General features: G+C 35.4%; 2 protein-coding genes across 3 annotated transcripts; one reads left to right on the forward strand and one right to left on the reverse strand.

Moving 5' to 3' along the window:
* Positions 1-5063: 5063 nt before the first annotated feature.
* On the forward strand, positions 5064-10643 carry LOC113727882 (aspartic proteinase oryzasin-1). 2 transcript variants are annotated; one of them, XM_027252268.2, is made up of 14 exons: positions 5064-5202; positions 6007-6369; positions 6455-6515; positions 6951-7045; positions 7136-7248; positions 7357-7525; positions 7639-7678; positions 7917-7981; positions 8082-8195; positions 8302-8366; positions 8835-8991; positions 9081-9200; positions 9963-10051; positions 10306-10643. In XM_027252268.2, exons 2-14 carry the CDS (start codon positions 6019-6021, stop codon positions 10388-10390), a joined length of 1524 nt encoding a protein of 507 aa, XP_027108069.1. In that variant the 5' UTR covers positions 5064-5202; positions 6007-6018; the 3' UTR covers positions 10391-10643. The 2 variants fall into 2 exon arrangements, with proteins under 2 accessions (XP_027108069.1, XP_027108070.1); XM_027252269.2 differs by having other exon boundaries at positions 5156-5294.
* A 2316-nt stretch (positions 10644-12959) lies between these two features.
* On the reverse strand, positions 12960-17797 carry LOC113727883 (uncharacterized). Its single transcript, XM_027252270.2, has 8 exons — positions 17640-17797; positions 16519-16593; positions 15823-16018; positions 14916-15070; positions 14530-14673; positions 14314-14417; positions 14047-14194; positions 12960-13249 (listed from the first exon to the last, which is right to left on the reverse strand). Exons 2-8 carry the CDS (start codon positions 16579-16581, stop codon positions 13172-13174), a joined length of 888 nt encoding a protein of 295 aa, XP_027108071.1. The 5' UTR covers positions 16582-16593; positions 17640-17797; the 3' UTR covers positions 12960-13171.
* Between the last annotated feature and the right edge of the window lie 222 nt (positions 17798-18019).

Below are 18019 nucleotides of genomic sequence, written 5' to 3' on the forward strand. Positions count from 1 at the left end.
TTGCATTCCTTCTCATATACAGAAGTAACCTCGCATCAGGAAAACCAAGAACCCATCAAAAAAATAAACGGATAAATTTTTTTTGTAAAGTTTCAACTTTGGATAAGCAATGCCATTACAAGCAAAAATTTGACTGGGACATTTCGTCGAACATCTACATAGCAAAACCAATAAAAGAACTACTGACACCCGACAGCTTCATATTTCCCTACCACCTCCAAAAACCCCCCAGAACAAGTAAGGGACACAAAAGGGTTCAGATTTTACCTGTTGAAGCTTGTAGCAGAAGGGTTTATGGAGGGTTTTAAGCTAGCGTTGCTGGGACTTTGCTCACCATTTTTGAGTAGTTGCACTTGTTCTCTAGACCCTTGCTTGGCATTTGCAGATAGAGATAAAACTGGAGATTGGACCTGTTAGCCCGGGTCCAAAAGGAGGAAGCAGGGTTGCTTCTGTTGGATCCAAGGAAAAGTCCAAAACGTCCTTTAGAATCTTGGACAAGAAAAAGAACCCATCTCATGACTTGTTTTTGTTCATTAGAGGCTTGATCAGCTGCCTTATGAAGCTTCAAGGAAATTTCAAAAAAGAGAATGCTTGATGCTTTTTTCCCCTTTTCTTGATTCTTCAACAGATTTTAAAGTACTCCAACTTTCATTCCAACATATTTCATTTGCTTGTTGGTTTTGAGCACATAACCCTACACAGATGATGGACGAATCAAACCAGCCTAATAATTTTGAGTCCAAGCTAATTTTGAATAGTGGAAGAGGCTCTTTTAGGACAGAAAAAGGCCCTAGTGAAAAAATTGGAATATAGCGCTAGCAGGTAGTCCAACTGATGATTCTGTAGCCTTATAATTATCAGTAAATTTCGTGATTAATCCCATGTATTATTTTGCTGTATATTCTTGGGGTAATACTCTACATAACCTTAGCAGATTAGTCTGGTCGAAAGACTAGAATACCTTCAAGTAAAAAAAAAAAATTAAAGAAAAATTGGACCATTGGATAACCAATTTGGTAGAAAAATAGCACGCCCATATTAGAACCTGGTGAAGATTGAAGCCTTAAATAAAGCTCAAAGCTCAGAGCATTTAATAGTTGCATTGTACGTAGAATTTCTTTTTTGCTTCTAAATCCCAAATGAGCTCAAGAATTGAACTAGGACAAATCACAGTTTTAGGCTGTCATCCACTCTATCACTAAAATTTAGGCCCTTTAAGATTTTGCAAACCATGGCTGATCTTATTTCTCAAGTGGATCTAGAATGAGCTTAGTTTGTTTAAAATCGAGTCTAGCCCATTACATCATCAATCATGTTTGAGAGAGTCATGGGTCATTTTCTACAGCAAGTTGCTCTTTTGTGCAATGCTGATATGATAATTTATTTGAGATTCGAGTTGATAAAGTAATTAATTCTACGGTGGGAAAGTGATGTTTGGGGTGCCAAAATTGACCAGCAAGAGGAGCCCTTGCCCCGTATTTAATACTACTCCTTTTGCAGATGGAAATATATATATATATATATATATATATATATATATATTGTGGGAAAACATAAGCATTGCGTTCACATTAATATCACCATGCCAGTTTGAACCAGAACAAATGCGCACTGCATACTTCATTGCTTGTTGTTCCAAATTGAAATCCTCATCCTTCAAAAAAAATTTTTTTTTTTTTGAAATCCTCATCCGGTGACTACAATAATGGATCTTGTCGACTTTAATATTGTGATTGGGTTTAGATTAAAAAAAAAGTATATGTTTTAGATAGGTATAATTGATCTCGAATTAGACGCTAGTCGTAGTATTCTTGCATTACAATTCATCAGAAACAAAATGGTTCTTTTTTTTTTTTTTTCCAGATATGTGAAAGTGGGGAAAGACTTTCGAACCTAAGACCACCTACCATCAACCATCAATTTAGTATTATTGGCAGAATTTTGTGAAATTCAATTCATCCAGGGTTAGAATTTGGTGGTTCAGGTTAAAACTACAGCCATTTTGGTATCAATCTTTGATAGACACAAAACATGCTCCTATTTTTTTGCTTTCAACCCCCGGTATCCTAATTCTCAGTGAAATTAATCTGGATTCGATTTAGGGAGCGTCTGCAAAATTCATTCGACTCTTATTCGAAAGTGAAGGTCTTAATTAAAGTTTTTCAAAGCGTCTTTCAGCAAAAGTTGAATTTGCGACCTTCCGTTGACAAACATGCTCTTATTACGGTACCTAACCCTCTGCCAAACGTAACATAATTTTTTTTCTTTGGTAAGCTTCCCCCTTTGTCTCATTAGTTTGTTTTTCAGTGACAAGGAGAGCCCCTTCAGCCTTTTTGTAAAACAAAATAAGTTTTTACTTGCAAAATTTCTTGAAGATTTTTTTTTAAAAAAATTTTTCACATTTAACTTAAGGAATCTTAAACAGCTTTAGGAATGCTGTGAGCCCAAAAAAAAAAAAAAAAAGGCAACAACAACAACAAAAGAAAAAAAAAATGAAGACGAAGAAGAAGTGCTGTGTGACGGAGCATTCAACGAGGCCTTACTTTTTGCTAACTTTGGATCATTTCCCACCGATGAATTAATTAATTACCATGTCAGCTTTAATCACAAAGTAAGGTTGTGTTTAGATTGCACTTTCCGTCATTTTTCATGAAAAAATTACTGTAGCGATTTGATATATGTGAGGGAAAAAGGTGATAGAAAAATGTAATTACGAAAAATGAAAATATTTTCAGACGGAAACAAGCATTCCAAACAAGGCATTAAATTACCAATACCGGCATTGCACAAAAGAGCAACGTGGTCAGAAATTGGCAGTAGAACTATAATTACCAATACCGCCTCTGTTTGGATCGTAATCTTCCACTGAAAAAATTTACGTTTTTCATGAATACATTTTTCAATTATATTTTTACGTCGTATATATCAAATATTATAACATTTTTTTTTAATAAAATTTTTTTAAAAATAACAATCCAAACGGTGATGTGTACCCATTTCACCAACAATAGTAGTAGTAACCAGTAAAACATCTCTCATAGTATATGTTTCACCATCAAGAAGTCGACAAGAAATTTTGTGCAAGTTGCTCCACTTTCTCGCATGTTTGCTGCTAAAGTCAAAAAACTAGTAGAAAGAGTTGAATGTTTGTTAAAAATCTCAAAAAAGTCGGACTCTTATGTTAAAAATTTGTTCGGGTCTAATATGTCGTACTAGTGAGTTGACAAAGTAACCCGACGATGCTTTGCTTAATCCATAAGCTTTCGTAGCAGTAATAGTCGTAGAGTGCCTTCTTGCGTCGTTTAGTGGCATCTTCCGAGACACGTGTACGCCCATGGACCTCCACAATTTTGTACCGGGAAAAATCAACTCACCTAGCCTTGAATCCTTTTGTGAAGAAGTTTCTGGGCACTTTCCTCATGCCTCACGCTGCTCGATTACTCAAACAAAATGCTCACCTCTTCTCGAATGCCTTCGCGCCACGCGCCTCCGGTTAATCGGTCCGGTTCTCAACCACCACCTCCCCCGAAAATATACTTAAATAGACTTATCAGCGAGTTGGATAAAGATTAAGATTGAATATTTTATATTCGAGCACGTTTATTTGTATTTGTTTCGAATTCGACTAGCATATTTGAGGGATTTTATACTTGGTCTCTCGAATTGGAATTTGATCGGATTTAGACACGAGTCATTCGTAATCATATTCAAAATTATGTATTAATATGTATATATGTATCTTATGACTATTAATTCATTTAAATGGATTTGGATAAGATATGGATCGAAATTCAATATTTCATATTCGATCAGCTTTTTTATTAAGAAAAATGGGTTCGAATTCTAATCTGATAAATGAATTATATCCATATTTGCATCCTGACAAAAAAAAAAAAAAAGGGCCACATTCGGGTTGGGTTTTGATCCGGAGTCTGTGGACCCGAACGTTGACAGGCCCGGTCGTAAACTCGCTACATGTCCCACGGAACCTCACGCTCCTTAAATGCGAGTGGGATACTGTCGCAGCATTTGACACTGTAGATAGGATATTGGACAACGTAGCATGGGCGCTATCTATGTCCAGTTTTCGTTTTGTTCGGTTACTTTTTCCTTTTGTGTTTAGAATGAATTAGTGGTAATTTTTGTTTTTATTTTATTTTTCAATAAGTGAGGAGTGGGACTTAATAAATAAAAAAGAAAACATAAAATTCAACCCTAGATATCGATTTCAACTTTAACCACTAAATCATAATTAATGTTTCATCAGTGTGGTAGTTTTTGTTTGTCGAAATTTTTTTGCCCATTTATCCCCTTGCATTTGTTTGCTGAGTTTTGTGCTGCTCAATGAGCAATTCGCATTGGTTAAGAGTAGGGTTACATATTAATATCTTTGGGGGAAAAAAAAGCATGAACATAAATTTTGGAAATATTAGATGGAGCCAAGATAATAGTATAAAATTATATTTTTAAATGGAAAATTGAATATGAAATAAGGAAGTGCTTGGTTCACACTCTAGAATCGGAATCAGAATCAAAATAATAAAAACTCTAATATGAGTTTGGTTTGCAGTTTAGTTTGAAAGTAGAATGAGTAGTTTTATCCTATTAAAGTGTTAATCAATTTGAAACTTCAAATAAACTTGGAAAATAATAGGAGACAACATTTAACATTTTCATTCTCAATAATTAATTTTCATAGGCCCGATTTTTTTATTGCGATGCATTTATGAAAATAATACTTTTCGAATGTTTGATAATTTTCATAATTTAAGGAGTCTAATTTTAGTAATTTAAAAACACTGAGTGTGTTTGAATTGCTGAATCATTTTACGTAATATTTCGTTTGGATTATAAACATATTTTTTAATCTATCTTTTTATATTTTTAAATAATTTTTTATTTCATATACATAATATTATAAAAAATATTATAATAATTATTTCAAATAATATTCTATCCCACCGCACTGTTAAAAGCAATTGTTTCTTCTTTACAAGTCAAGTAACTGCAAATGTTGATGCCATCCTCGGATTTTCCTTGGGAAATATTTTATTATTATTTTTTAATGCAGTTTTCTTAAGAATCCATCCAAGATTAGTATTAAAAGCTGCTCCTCCACTCTTTTTCTTTCTGAAATATCTAAGCCACTCTCTTTGCCAGTGGACCGTCCTTCCGTCCAACAAAATACAAGTCTACTATCAAGTGAGTATTTCAAAGCTTCTTCTTTCACTCTACTGTCACTGGTATTATTCAATCTATCTTTTGAGTTTTGCAAGATCCCATCGAGCATCAAGGTTTGACCTTTAATCTTTCTGACTAATTTTGTTCTTAAGAGTATGTGCTGATCATCATCGGCCGCTGGTTCTGCAGATTATTGGTAGTCTGAAGTACTCGTGAATGATGAGACCATCTCGATTTTAGTTGCTTGCGACTAATTAGCCTACCCTTTTCCGAGTCTTGGTTGAATGTTTGGTATTAGCTTTCTTGATCTGTAGTTTGTGTTCTTGTTCCACCCCAGATCGTGTTTTCCTGTTTCTTGTTTGGGACACAGCAAAAGGTCTTTCACCCCTAGTAATTTTTTTTTTTTTTTTGGTTTTCATCAGTTAATCGTAGTTGCACAATATGGAGCATATAGGAAAAAGATCTTTTTGGTCTTGTACACTAGTGAAAGAGGCTAAAATATGGAAAGGGAGAAAAAACAAACACAGAGCCATAAAATAAAAGTTATATAGGGAAAGGTCTGATACAGGTAGTGCCTACTTATTTGTGATCAAATAATAGTTACTATTTGGTATGCAGCTGTATAGCAAACTTAAGTTCAGCTGAGTATTTGGTTCCAGTCATGATAAATGCATCATTGATAATATTTCTTCCATTTACTATGTATTAAACCTTCTAACAGTGGCGTCAGGGTGCATATTCACTGAGATGGTGAACAAGATTGTACTAAAGTTCCCTACGCTAGCTTGCTTCAGCTGAGCTAACTGTTTTTCTTTCTTGAAACAGGCATAACCAACGATGGAGAGGAGGTACCTTTGGGCAGCATTTGTATTAGGGGCGATTGTGTGTTCTCTATTTCCTCTTCCTTCTGAAGGATTAAAGCGAATTAGCCTGAAAAAAAAACCCTTAGATATTCAAAGCATAAGAGCTGCCAAATTAGCTCATCTGGAGAGCACACATGGCGCTGGTAGGAAAGAGATGGACAACAATTTAGGCAGTTCCAATGAGGACATATTGCCTTTAAAGAATTACCTGGATGCCCAGTACTATGGAGAGATTGGAATTGGTACTCCACCTCAGAAGTTCACAGTTATATTTGATACAGGCAGTTCCAACCTCTGGGTGCCATCGGCAAAATGTTACTTCTCTGTGAGTCTCTGTTAATGTACTACTAACTAATTTTTTGCCATTTAACTAGATTGTCCATTATCAACAGACAAATTTTTTGTTGCAGATTGCCTGCTGGCTCCACTCCAAGTACAAGGCAAAGAAGTCAAGTACTTATACAGCCATAGGTAAAGACCAATTTTCTTGCTTCGAATTCTTAATTTTCTAATTGAAAACCTAAAAGGCTTTAGACAAAATAGGGAAAGAAATTCTTCTGAGAAATGAGTTTGTTGCACTTTTTAGACGTTGATCAAATGCTTAGGCACATGGGAAGAATTTCCCTATTTGGCAACTGCAGACTTGCATTCCTTTTGCATCAAATTTCCCACTCATGATTTTGTAGAGGTTCTTGAGTGAAGAATGGTTCTTGTGTTTCACACTCTTGTTTTACTTCTACCGCTACTCACAATCACTAAGAAATTTTTAGGCTGTGTATGCCTTTCCATACTTTCTGCAGTGGCAGCCTTGACCATTTTGCTTGCCCTTGAAGTTTTCTTGATATGAGAAAGCTTCGAGGGATGTGAGATTATTGTAATCACTGCTAATGTGTTAGCTGTGGTTAGGGAAATCTTGTTCAATTCGTTATGGTTCTGGATCAATTTCTGGATTCTCCAGTCAAGATAACGTTGAAGTTGGTGATCTTGTTGTCAAAGATCAAGTGAGCTTTTATGTGGCTTTAGTCAATCTTATGAAGAATTGTTTTCCTGTATATTAATTCTGCTTGATAATTTATTTATCTTTTTCCCAGGTTTTTATTGAAGCTTCACGAGAAGGAAGTCTTACATTTGTAATTGCCAAGTTTGACGGGATACTTGGCCTTGGATTCCAGGAAATCGCTGTTGATAACATGGTGCCGGTCTGGTATTGCCACAATTAACCTGTTTTAACAGTGTTGAGATATCTGTGCATGTTTTTCCTTTTCTAAACTCAAAAGAGTAAGCAATATGCTAATCTGCTATTCAAGTACAGGTATAATATGGTGGACCAAGGTCTCGTGGATGAGCAAGTATTCTCTTTCTGGCTAAACCGCGATCCAAATGCTGAAGACGGAGGTGAGCTTGTCTTTGGTGGTGTAGATACAAATCACTTCAAGGGAAAGCATACATATGTTCCTGTAACTCAGAAGGGATACTGGCAAGTAAGTGAAGGTTTCATGTCCATTGGCCTGTTTTTTTGTCATTAATGGGAAGCAGAGGAAATATTCACCTTTTGTGCATTGTTTATAATCTGTTTTTTTCTTCTCTTCACCAGTTTAAAATGGGAGATTTTCTCATTGGGAACGTCTCAACAGGTTAGGCGCATTATGTATTGTTCTGTTTCTGAAAACAATGGCTAAATATCTCCCTGGATGATAATTGCTTTACTGTTTGTTTTCTCCTTTCATATATTTCAACTACTGTTTGTTCTTCAGATTTTTAGCATTAGACTTGTACATCACGGACATTAAGTTCCTTTATCTAGAAGGTACATGGTTTTAGAGCTCCACAAGTTTAAATTCCCTTTTCATTTTTGTATATTCCCTCTTGCAGGCTTTTGTGAAGGAGGTTGTGCTGCTATTGTGGACTCTGGAACATCGTTGCTCGCTGGTCCAACTGTATGTTTATGTTGATCATGACATTAAACCAGATTCCAGTTTTTGAATATTTAAGATCTCTTGGATGTAAATCTAAAATTTGTGAGAACATCTATTGCAGACTGTTGTGACTCAAATTAATCATGCCATTGGAGCTGAAGGAGTAGTTAGCACTGAATGTAAAGAAATTGTTTCACAGTATGGTGAACTGATTTGGGATCTCCTCGTATCAGGGGTAATTTTTTCCTTCTCATTCTTCTTTATATTTCAAATCTTTTTCCATATGCATAATTACTAGTTTCAGATCTGAAATGCTGTATCAAAATTATGATGGGCCACAGGTACTACCCGACAGAGTTTGTAAACAAGCTGGTTTATGTCCCCTTCGTGGTGCTCAGCATGAGAAGTAAGTCTAAAATTTTGCTTTACATATCACTGAACCAGGTGGACATAAACTACAAAACCGTCTTCCAGGAAATGGAAGGCTGCTTTCTGGGTCCCTCAAATTACACTGGCTTCTATGGATATTTTCAAATAACAACTGTTAATTTTCATAAAGTTTAGAATTTATGCAATCTTTTGGTGCCAAATCTTTTGTTGATCTATTCAGCTATGCTATGTGCTTGACTGATGCTGACCTTTAAAAATAGAACTACTCACATGATTCTGGAGCTGAAAGAATTATATGTGCTAAATAACTCAGCTCTTCAACAATATCTCTGAGAGGTTCTGCTTATTCTAGTATAATGATCTAGAAAAGCTCGGATCCTTTTGATTATAATATGACACAAGTTCCACAGCACGATTTCTTCAACACACTGTTTGAGTTGGATGATATACTGACTTCTTGATCCCTTTTACTTGATTATTGCAGTGCTTATATCAAGTCAGTCGTCGATGAGGAGAACAAGGAGGAAGCTTCTGTTGGTGAATCCCCGATGTGTACTGCTTGTGAAATGGCTGTTGTTTGGATGCAAAACCAGCTGAAACAGCAGGGAACTAAGGAGAAAGTGCTTGCATATGTGAATCAGGTGATTTTCCATGAACTTAATATGCTACTATGTAGAGGTAACATATGGTGCATAATGGTTGATTGGATTACCAAATTTTTGTGCGGCAGCTTTGTGAAAGCATACCAAGTCCCATGGGAGAATCCATCATTGACTGCAACAGTTTATCCACCCTGCCAAATGTTTCATTCACCATCGGAGGGAAAAGTTTTGAGCTGACCCCTAAGGAGGTTTGTTTTTGATATGCCATTCTTACACATGCACTTGCTAATTATTCTGTTTGTTCTACATCAATTTCATGTTTTTCATTCATGTTCTGCCAGTTATAACTTCCTCAGCGGGTATAGAAAGTTTGCACACAGATCATGTTTGATCGAAATGGTTTCGATCAGCAAATAGTAATTCTTTTATCACAATCTCAGGCTAAAGTCTTGAAATTTTGTATTTTGCACCCTTATGCCAAGCTCTGGAATATCTTATGATGTTCTTGAAGAAATGTCTTGGGAAAATATGAAATGAAAATTGCGACTGGAATAAGATTTCATTGCACTGGGGAGAGGACTAAATTGTAGGAACAAGGGAGGTCAGTTATTTGTGATTATGCACCTATCTCTTTTGGAAAGTACTATGTATATGTATATGACTGGAGGGGGCTTGGGGAAAGTTGATACGTACTTCGCTGACTTGCGTTGCTGCTCCTAGATTTGGTGGCAGTATTTGCTTTTTGTGTAAAGTAGCGGGGTTGGTTTTTTGGCATGATGGTGGATATATTAGGTCATTATTAGCAAGTCAAGTCATTTTGAAGCTAATATATACTGAAAGCTGATTTAAGTTTGGCCAAAGTAAGCAATTCCTCTGGTTGGAATTATTCGGGTCACTGATGTGGAAGCTTGGATTCTACCTCCTCCTCCGCGTATATTTCTCATTTCCTTTTCTGAACATTTTTTGCTTATAGGCCAACTGTTTCTAAAACTGGCTTTTGTTTCTTGCAGTATGTTCTTCGAACTGGAGAAGGCTTTGCTGAAGTCTGCATCAGTGGATTCATGGCTATGGATGTGCCGCCGCCTCGTGGTCCCATCTGGTATGTCAACTTTGTTAGCATCAACGCTAGTTTTTATGATGAGTTTTCTCCCTGAAATGTTAAATCACTGCACAAGAAGGGGAGGAGGATGAAACATGATTATTCCACGAACTCTCGCCCATATATATATATATATATATATATATGTATATATATATAGAACTGCTACCTGTAAGATTACACATAAAATGCTGATGCATAAAACATATGTATTGGTCCAAACTCTAATGTGTACAATATGTTGGTGGTTGTAGGGTTCTGGGAGATGTGTTCATGGGAGTGTACCACACCGTGTTTGATTATGGTAATCTCCGGATGGGTTTCGCAAGAGCTGCTTAGACAAGACTGTTTATTTCGTCTACTGTTTGACGGTCCTAAGCGAAGCTATGAAGACATGTAGTAGCTTGTAAATTAGGATTTAATTATGCTTGGCTGGTTTATTTGAGGGTGGTTGTGCTCTTAATATTGGATTTTTATATGTAATGTAAATATCTATGCGGATATGCTACCTTGTTCTAGAGTTTCAAGGAAACTGCAGTATCTACTTACGGTCGAAAAATGGTGCCACTATCTATTACTCATTCGCTCTCAATTATTCAGTCATGTTTCGGGAAGAATAGTTTTTTTGATTGTGATTTTATGTTTTTTTCTCTCAATTTTATTTTTATAAATTTAAAATTTGAATTTGAATGATAACATGAATATAATTAAAGGGAGGGATGATATTGAAAAGAGAAATTAAAAGGTGCTTTAAAAGATAACAAATATTTTGGGATATTTCAAAATAAAGGCAGAGGGTAACATTTTAGTTTCTACTACTGTGGTCCAGTCATACAGGCCACATCAATCAGAGTCCCGCGATATCGTGGGTGCGTTGTGAAATTTGCTCTTGTAGGCCCACTGGTGAGATGTATAGCGTGGGTGCGTTGAACAGGGCCTGATGTGCAGTTTCGTCTGAGAAAACATACAAATGAAACTCATGTTATAAGTGGTATTTTGGCCCAAGGCATTTCTGGAACTCCTTGTTGCGATAACCGTGAAATGTGTGGAATATTTTTTTTTCTTCTTCTTTTTTCGACAGTCAGGCATAGGGGTGTTTTGCAAATCGAGTCGATTGCGAGTCGCGAACGGCTCGAATACGAGCTCGAGCTAAGTTGATCTCGAGCTCGAGCTCGAGTTCAAAAACATTAAACTCGTTGGCTCGTAAGCTCAATTATATATATATTTTTTATTTTTTATTTTAATAATAAAATTACATATATATCTCTAATATTTTATTATTTATTAAAAAATTATTGTTTTATTCATTTTTAAAAATAAATAATTATTTTTTATTTTTTAAAAATATAATAATAATAATTAATTTTTTATTTTTTAAGCTCGAGCTTGAACTTGATATTTTAAGCTCGTCGAGCTCGAGTTCGAGTTTCACAAAATTAACTCGAGCTTGGCTCGATTAGCCAAAACTCGACTCGAACTCGGCTCATTTGTAACCCTAGTCAGGCATTAGTTTACTAACTTATTTCGATATTAGTTTACTAACTTATTTTAAAGGGAGAGTTCAGCTGAGCCATTAAAGGGTCGATAGAAATTGAACCATCATTAAATTAGACAGATACATAGTATGAAATGTGTGAGATATAATAGCTCTCAATTCCTTCGAACTTGCAAAACACCGAAATTTTCTACCATGGGAAATCCGTGGCATGTGATTTACCCTGAGGCCTGTATGCACCATCGCCTGTATGGACAAGTCTCTCTGTATACCATGGACAAGAATCTCTGTATACTAACAATCTATAATATTAGAGGTGGCAATATGGATAAATGGTTCATAATTGGTTTTGACTTAATGGATGATGGATGAAATTTATCCAATCCATTTAAATCCATTTAATAAATGGATCTAAATGGATGGATCTAAATGGATTAAATAAAAACCAATTATCCATTTATAATCCATTTAAATATTTTGGTTACTTTTTTTTTGTATTACCATTTCTTGTAATATGAAGATACTTTTTTATGTACTCGTAAATTTTAGGTGTCGTTGGATGAGAAAGATGGCAAAATACTTAGATTTTTTATTTAAGAATTTAGGTAGTATTTTGGTCTAATTTAAGAACAATTGGTCTAATTTGGTTACCGTAATTTATAAATAAAATTTTCAAATGTTATTTAACCTATATCATAAATATAATTTTTAATTTTTTTTATCTCATACACGTCATGTCACAAAAAATTTATAATATTCTTTCAAATACAACCAGTGATTGGAAAATTTTCTGGGTTTAAATTAAAGAAACAGTGAGGGAACCCAGTTAGGAATAGGAGGGAAGGTTAAAATTGAGTTCATTGATGCGGTCCGCCGCATGATTGGGGAGCATGGAGGACTACACTGTCATATATTTCTTGCTTGCAAGTTTTGATCATGATTGGCTACTTTTATTTGGTTTTTAAATAAATAGATATATATGATTTTTATGGATAATCCATATAAATCCATTTAATTTAATGATTTTACTTTAGTTATCCATTTAAAACCAATATCATAAATGGATAATCCAAATTCATTTAATTATGGATTATATGGATGGATAAATGGATCTCGATCCAAATTGCCACCTCTAGTCTATATGTTGTTACTGTTAAATTTATTATACACGTGTAAAAAATTAAATTTAAAATTTAAAATTTCACATAATTATCATTTATTCAATACTGAGTGATTAATCCTAAATATATGTGCATACCACCTGTACAAAACTTGACCATAGTAAACTTATTACACCTGCTATTTGCATCAAGTGTAGACATTTGAGGTAACAGATCATAAATTTCCAAATTTAAGTTTCAATCATCAAAAGCTTAAAATACTATTCAAAGACACTTTAAAAAAAAAACAGTGTTTGATAACCAGACAATGCCATTTAAAACAATGTCATGCAGTGCAAAATTAAATGTCCGGATTATACTAAAAGATCCATATATAACACATTTTACAACAAAAGTCAACAATAGCACAAATCACAATTACAGAGCACCAGGAAATACAGAACGGTACTCGATCAAGGAAACTCATCTACCACAATTTCCTCCTCCAAAATACTCTCGTTTCCTCTACTCCTCATCACTGTTATTGCTGAAAACTGAAGCAACTGGTACTTTTGGCTTTTTCGTGGCGCTTTTAACCAAGTTCTGCTTCAAACAAAAACAACATATAAAGGATAAGCAGAGTCCATAAATAATCAGCACGTTTAAAACATAACTAAAATGCCTGGATATGAGGATGGGGAAGCATAATTTGACAATTTCAGCCAAAAAAAAAAAAAGCAGCAGTTTAGGCATTTCTGCCTACTCAAGATTCTAGTTAGAAATCTCGTTTCTGGAGCAACAAATTGTCCTTCAAATAAAACTAGCATATCAGTGAAAAGTACAAAAATGGCTTCTAACCTCTAATCAATTTGCTAATCAATCATTACAAGTAGTTGATTATCAAATCTCTATCTGTCATCAATCTGCGCGAGCAGTTTCGAGAAAATCCTTTGCAAAAGATGATATTACTTAAACTCTTCTATCAAATTTTATCTCTTTTCTTCTTCATTCCCACAAAGGATTATCAAAACCGATAAAATGAATTTTAAGGGGTAATAAATGACGGTGACAAAATGTAGAGAGACACTAGAATGAAATTGCATAATTGGGTATCACCATTTGTTCATGTTTTAAAAGCTAACTTTATCTCTCTTTTAAAACATCAGTCGTTTCTGCACAACCAGAACTAAGATCTTTGAAAACTCTGTCGACTCTCTACTTCTTTTTTTTTTGGGGGGGGGGGGGGGAATTGAAACAAAGGGTGAGAAGGTTGGTTTATCAAGTCAATCTGGTATATCATTACATTTCTGAATTTCTGACAAGTGGGACTAATGTTAAACCAATAGCACGTTGTAGTTAAGAAAAGGGGGAAAAAGGTTGACATTCAACTCTCAAAGTACCTTTGAAGTGCTGCCTTTTGCAGCAAATCCAAACTTCAAAGCCTTCCTCTGGTCCTGATCAGCAAGTGCAGTAGCACTTTTCACTGCAGCAGAGACTGGGTTGCTACCAGGTTCCTCATGCTTCTGCTGCTGCTTCTGTGCATCAGCCCTGGGGTGGTATTAGATAGAGTTAGCCATCAACAGATATCGCCGATTAACCTCTTCTCCCCACCCAAAAATAACAAAAGAGAATCCCTCAAGAGAAAAAAGGGAGATCAACGAAACTACATCTGTGCAAACTTTGCGATTTCTCTCTCTTGACGTTGTTGTTCTCTTTTCTGCCTGTCATCACGACTGCTACTTCCATGCATTTCCCTCATCTCTTTGAACCTCTGGATTTGACACAAAAAAAGAAGATGAGATTCAGACAGGCAAGAAGAGTGCAATAAGAACAACAAACCCAATGAACAAGTAGTAGTGAATCAGCTGAAGAAAGACTACAACCTTTCTGTGGTTGTGGTCATATGAGCTTAGATGTGCTTCAAATTCCATTGCCAATTTATATTGCTTGTTGCAGAGATCACAAAAGAACACCTTGCGAATTTCTTTCACTTCAGTTTGAATTTTCTGCTCACGTTCTGCTATAACCTGGATTTTCAATGTGCAGGAAGCAGGCAGTAGAAGCCACCAGGTAATAAAAACTGCACGAAATTCTCAAGACCTTCCAAAGTTGATGTTCGCATATGATATACCATTCCCATCAAAAGACACACATATATGCTATATGCTGCCTTCTGTTATTAGATGTATGTTTCAGAGAAAGTAAAGCATCAACTCGAATTATCTCTTATTGAAAATATTTACCACTACTGACAACTTTAATGGCATACCTCCCGTTTCTTAACAAGTTCATCAGTCTCCTCAACCTCAACATCCAACTTTCTTCGCTGGATGTTTTCCTCTGCTGTAAAATAATCATCTTCTTCTTGTTTTCCAATCCCTAATTTTGGGTCTCTTATACCAGATTTTATGGGCTCAATTATGCCTGCTTATACAGAAGACGTGAACATGATATTAGGTAACAGGATAGCAATAATGGTAAATATGACACTCCAGAAAGCCATGAAACAAGAAGCAGAGAAGGTTCCAGATGAACTTCCACATTCTGCAAACCCTTAAGAGAGAACCAAATAAAAAATTTCATTTAAGCAGGATTCAAACACCTAATGCAAAAATGGGACCCGGCTAGTCATCAGCATTGCTAATAATGAGAACATATAGTCTGTTACGAGGTTGCAAATATCTGCTGTCAAAATACCCAAAACCGACTTCATCTCTACAAAATATCCTTTAAAGAGAAAAGTTTTACAAAATTGATGTTAAAAATAAAAGAAGGCAAAATGGTGATTGTTGTAAATATGATGAGCTGACTTGCACACAACCAACCTATCCTGAGCTAAAAGGATATGCTAGAATTAAGTCCTAAATTTAATAGGGTTAGCACTTGAAACGTGAGACAATACATAACATATTCCACAATTCGTAACATTACAATGGAAGTTCAATATATACTGTTTCAAACAAAATCACCCAGTTCTTTTGACGTTAGCTGCAATCTCTACAACAAAAAATCCATCTTGTCAGATTTCTAATAAAGAACTGCACATGCTGGATCTAACAGAACTCATATTCCAAAGAAAAGATGATTTCCACACAAAGGTAATAGGATAATAACCTGAAACACTTAGATTTATGTTGTGCAACATGTATAAACAGGCATTCTACCACAAGCTATACCTTGCTCATCCTTTCCAAGTCCCTTCCCTTTCCATCCCATCTTCTGGAGAAGCCTGAATCCAACATTAGATGATGTCAACTGAGTGTCTAAAGATGCTTGTTCCACACCATCTAGATCCACATTCTCTGTTGGTCTATGATCAATTGGAAGACGAAAATCATCTGCAAGATCCTCAAGAACAGAAGCCTGATGTGCCTGCCAGACAAAAATAAAGCATGTAATTAAACTGAAGATCATCTTGACATTGATTATCCCAAAATCAGACAAATTTTAAAATACAAGGTTAAAACCAAAAAAATGCAACAAAGGGATTAGGAAAACTATCCACTCTCAGACAAATACAGAATAGCAAAAGGTATACTAGTAGATGAAATTTGCATATGCAAGACGGAAAATCTCAACCTTGCAATAAAAAAGCATTTACTGAACTCCATCATGAGCATAAAAATATTTTTGACAAAAAGAACCTGAAAACCTCATAGACCCTAGAAATAACTTGACGATAAATTATGCAAAACCATTCCACATATCAGTTCTTGAAAGAATCTGTTCTGACTTCCCATTTTTGGTGGGCTAGCATAGTGAACCATAAATTCAAATGAGGTAAAAGGACAAAAAGGAAGTCTTTTAATAAATAGGATTCTATATGATCTATAAAAGAAAACATAGGATCTGCATAATGAATGAATGAGTACCTCGTCTTCTCTTCTATCTCTAACTCGCATCTCTTGTTTACCACTGTACCATCTATCATCCATTGTCTTGTACGCCTAGGCAACACAGAAAGAACGAAATAATCAACACACATGAACACCCCCAGAATCTGCTTCAGAATCTAAATTTCCAAAAATGGAAAACTTCAAAAGATAATAAAACACATATACGTCTCCCAAAAAAATGGTAGTGCATACACATCAATGCATAGACACAAGCTTTTAATGGCAACATGTCGGGAACAATCTGACGAACATAAATTTACAAGACAGCAGAACACCAACAACAACTATTAGACATAAATCTACTCTCCTGATCTAATTTGTCCTACAAGAATGTCACATTCCATCAAGTGCAAGGCTAAAAATAAGCCACTCGCATATCTCTGACCACCAAAAATACATAGAAAACTGGAGGGAGATGGAAAAGGAAAAGAGCATTGTCATTGACTTATGCGGAGTGTGAATTTGGACTTAATTACACCCCTCTGCAAGGCATTAAATTGTGATTGAAAAAATCAACTGTGCAAAGCATCGAGTCATCTTCCAATATAATTCCACATCAACCACATGGATAAGGACATACATGTGAATACAAACATCAGCTCCCAAGCATTTCAATCTAGACAGTCATTTCAACAGAAAACCATGTGTTCTGAGCTTGAATTATTCTTATAACAGTTCTTCACTTAAATTTGAGGGGTATGGAGATTTTTTCCTTTTCAGCTGAGAATTATTTCTTTATATGTATAACAGTTCTTCCAACCCAACTCTGGCAGTTCTCCTATTTAGGTTAAGACTACTTCCCTACTTATGTTCCTCGAAATTTACCACAGGAAAACGAGATACTTAAATTTACAACCAAAAAAGAACCTCAAATTTCGAACACAAATTCAACATTTCTGGAATTCAATTTCTATTTCGATCGATTATTACCGCTCTCAAAAAAAAAAAAAAAAATCTAGGGTATAATTTTTTTTAGGTAACAATCTAAGGTATAATAGATCCAGAACGCAATCAATGAAAATATATATATATATGTCCCAGAAAATCAACTATGCGTGTCGAATTGAAAAAAAAAATCAGTAAATAAGAAAATTTACCTAGGCGTAAAAAAGTTTGGGTGCTCGATGGGTTTTGGATTTTCTTCTGAAGTTCTCAATCTCCGACAAAAGAAGAAGAAAGGCTAGATTTTCTGGGATTTAATATTCTTACCCACAGTTGATGGTTTTGGGTCACGGTTGTTTGTTCTCACGCTAAGCCCCGTAAGCAGATCATCGGGTTCTACTAATCTAGGTCCGAATTTTGGAGTTCGAATTCGACCTGTGGCCATGGGCTTATATTTCACAATTGGCTTGTGGGTTCGGTTCTGATAATCTACGTGGGCTTTGGGCCGTAAAGCATAATTCCTGCTTGAAATGAGCTGCGAACTTTGAATGTATCCGAACCGGGTGCCCAAATTCTAATTCTGCGCATGGATAAC

This window comes from Coffea arabica, chromosome 2c, assembly GCF_036785885.1.
Source record: "Coffea arabica cultivar ET-39 chromosome 2c, Coffea Arabica ET-39 HiFi, whole genome shotgun sequence".
In the NCBI taxonomy this organism is placed as follows: Eukaryota; Viridiplantae; Streptophyta; class Magnoliopsida; order Gentianales; family Rubiaceae; genus Coffea; species Coffea arabica.

Bases quoted from the DNA above. Each gene is read 5' to 3' on its own strand.
- LOC113727882 (XM_027252268.2), top strand. From the start codon at position 6,019: ATGGAGAGGAGGTACCTTTGGGCAGCATTTGTATTAGGGGCGATTGTG. The intron at 7,046-7,135 runs GTGAGCTTTTAT...TCTTTTTCCCAG, and splicing joins ATCTTGTTGTCAAAGATCAA to GTTTTTATTGAAGCTTCACG. The intron at 8,196-8,301 runs GTAATTTTTTCC...GATGGGCCACAG, and splicing joins GGGATCTCCTCGTATCAGGG to GTACTACCCGACAGAGTTTG.
- LOC113727883 (XM_027252270.2), bottom strand. From the start codon at position 16,581: ATGGATGATAGATGGTACAGTGGTAAACAAGAGATGCGAGTTAGAGAT. The intron at 15,071-15,822 runs GTATAGCTTGTG...CTGTATAAGCAG, and splicing joins ACTTGGAAAGGATGAGCAAG to GCATAATTGAGCCCATAAAA. The intron at 13,250-14,046 runs GTACTTTGAGAG...TGTTTGAAGCAG, and splicing joins CAAAAGGCAGCACTTCAAAG to AACTTGGTTAAAAGCGCCAC.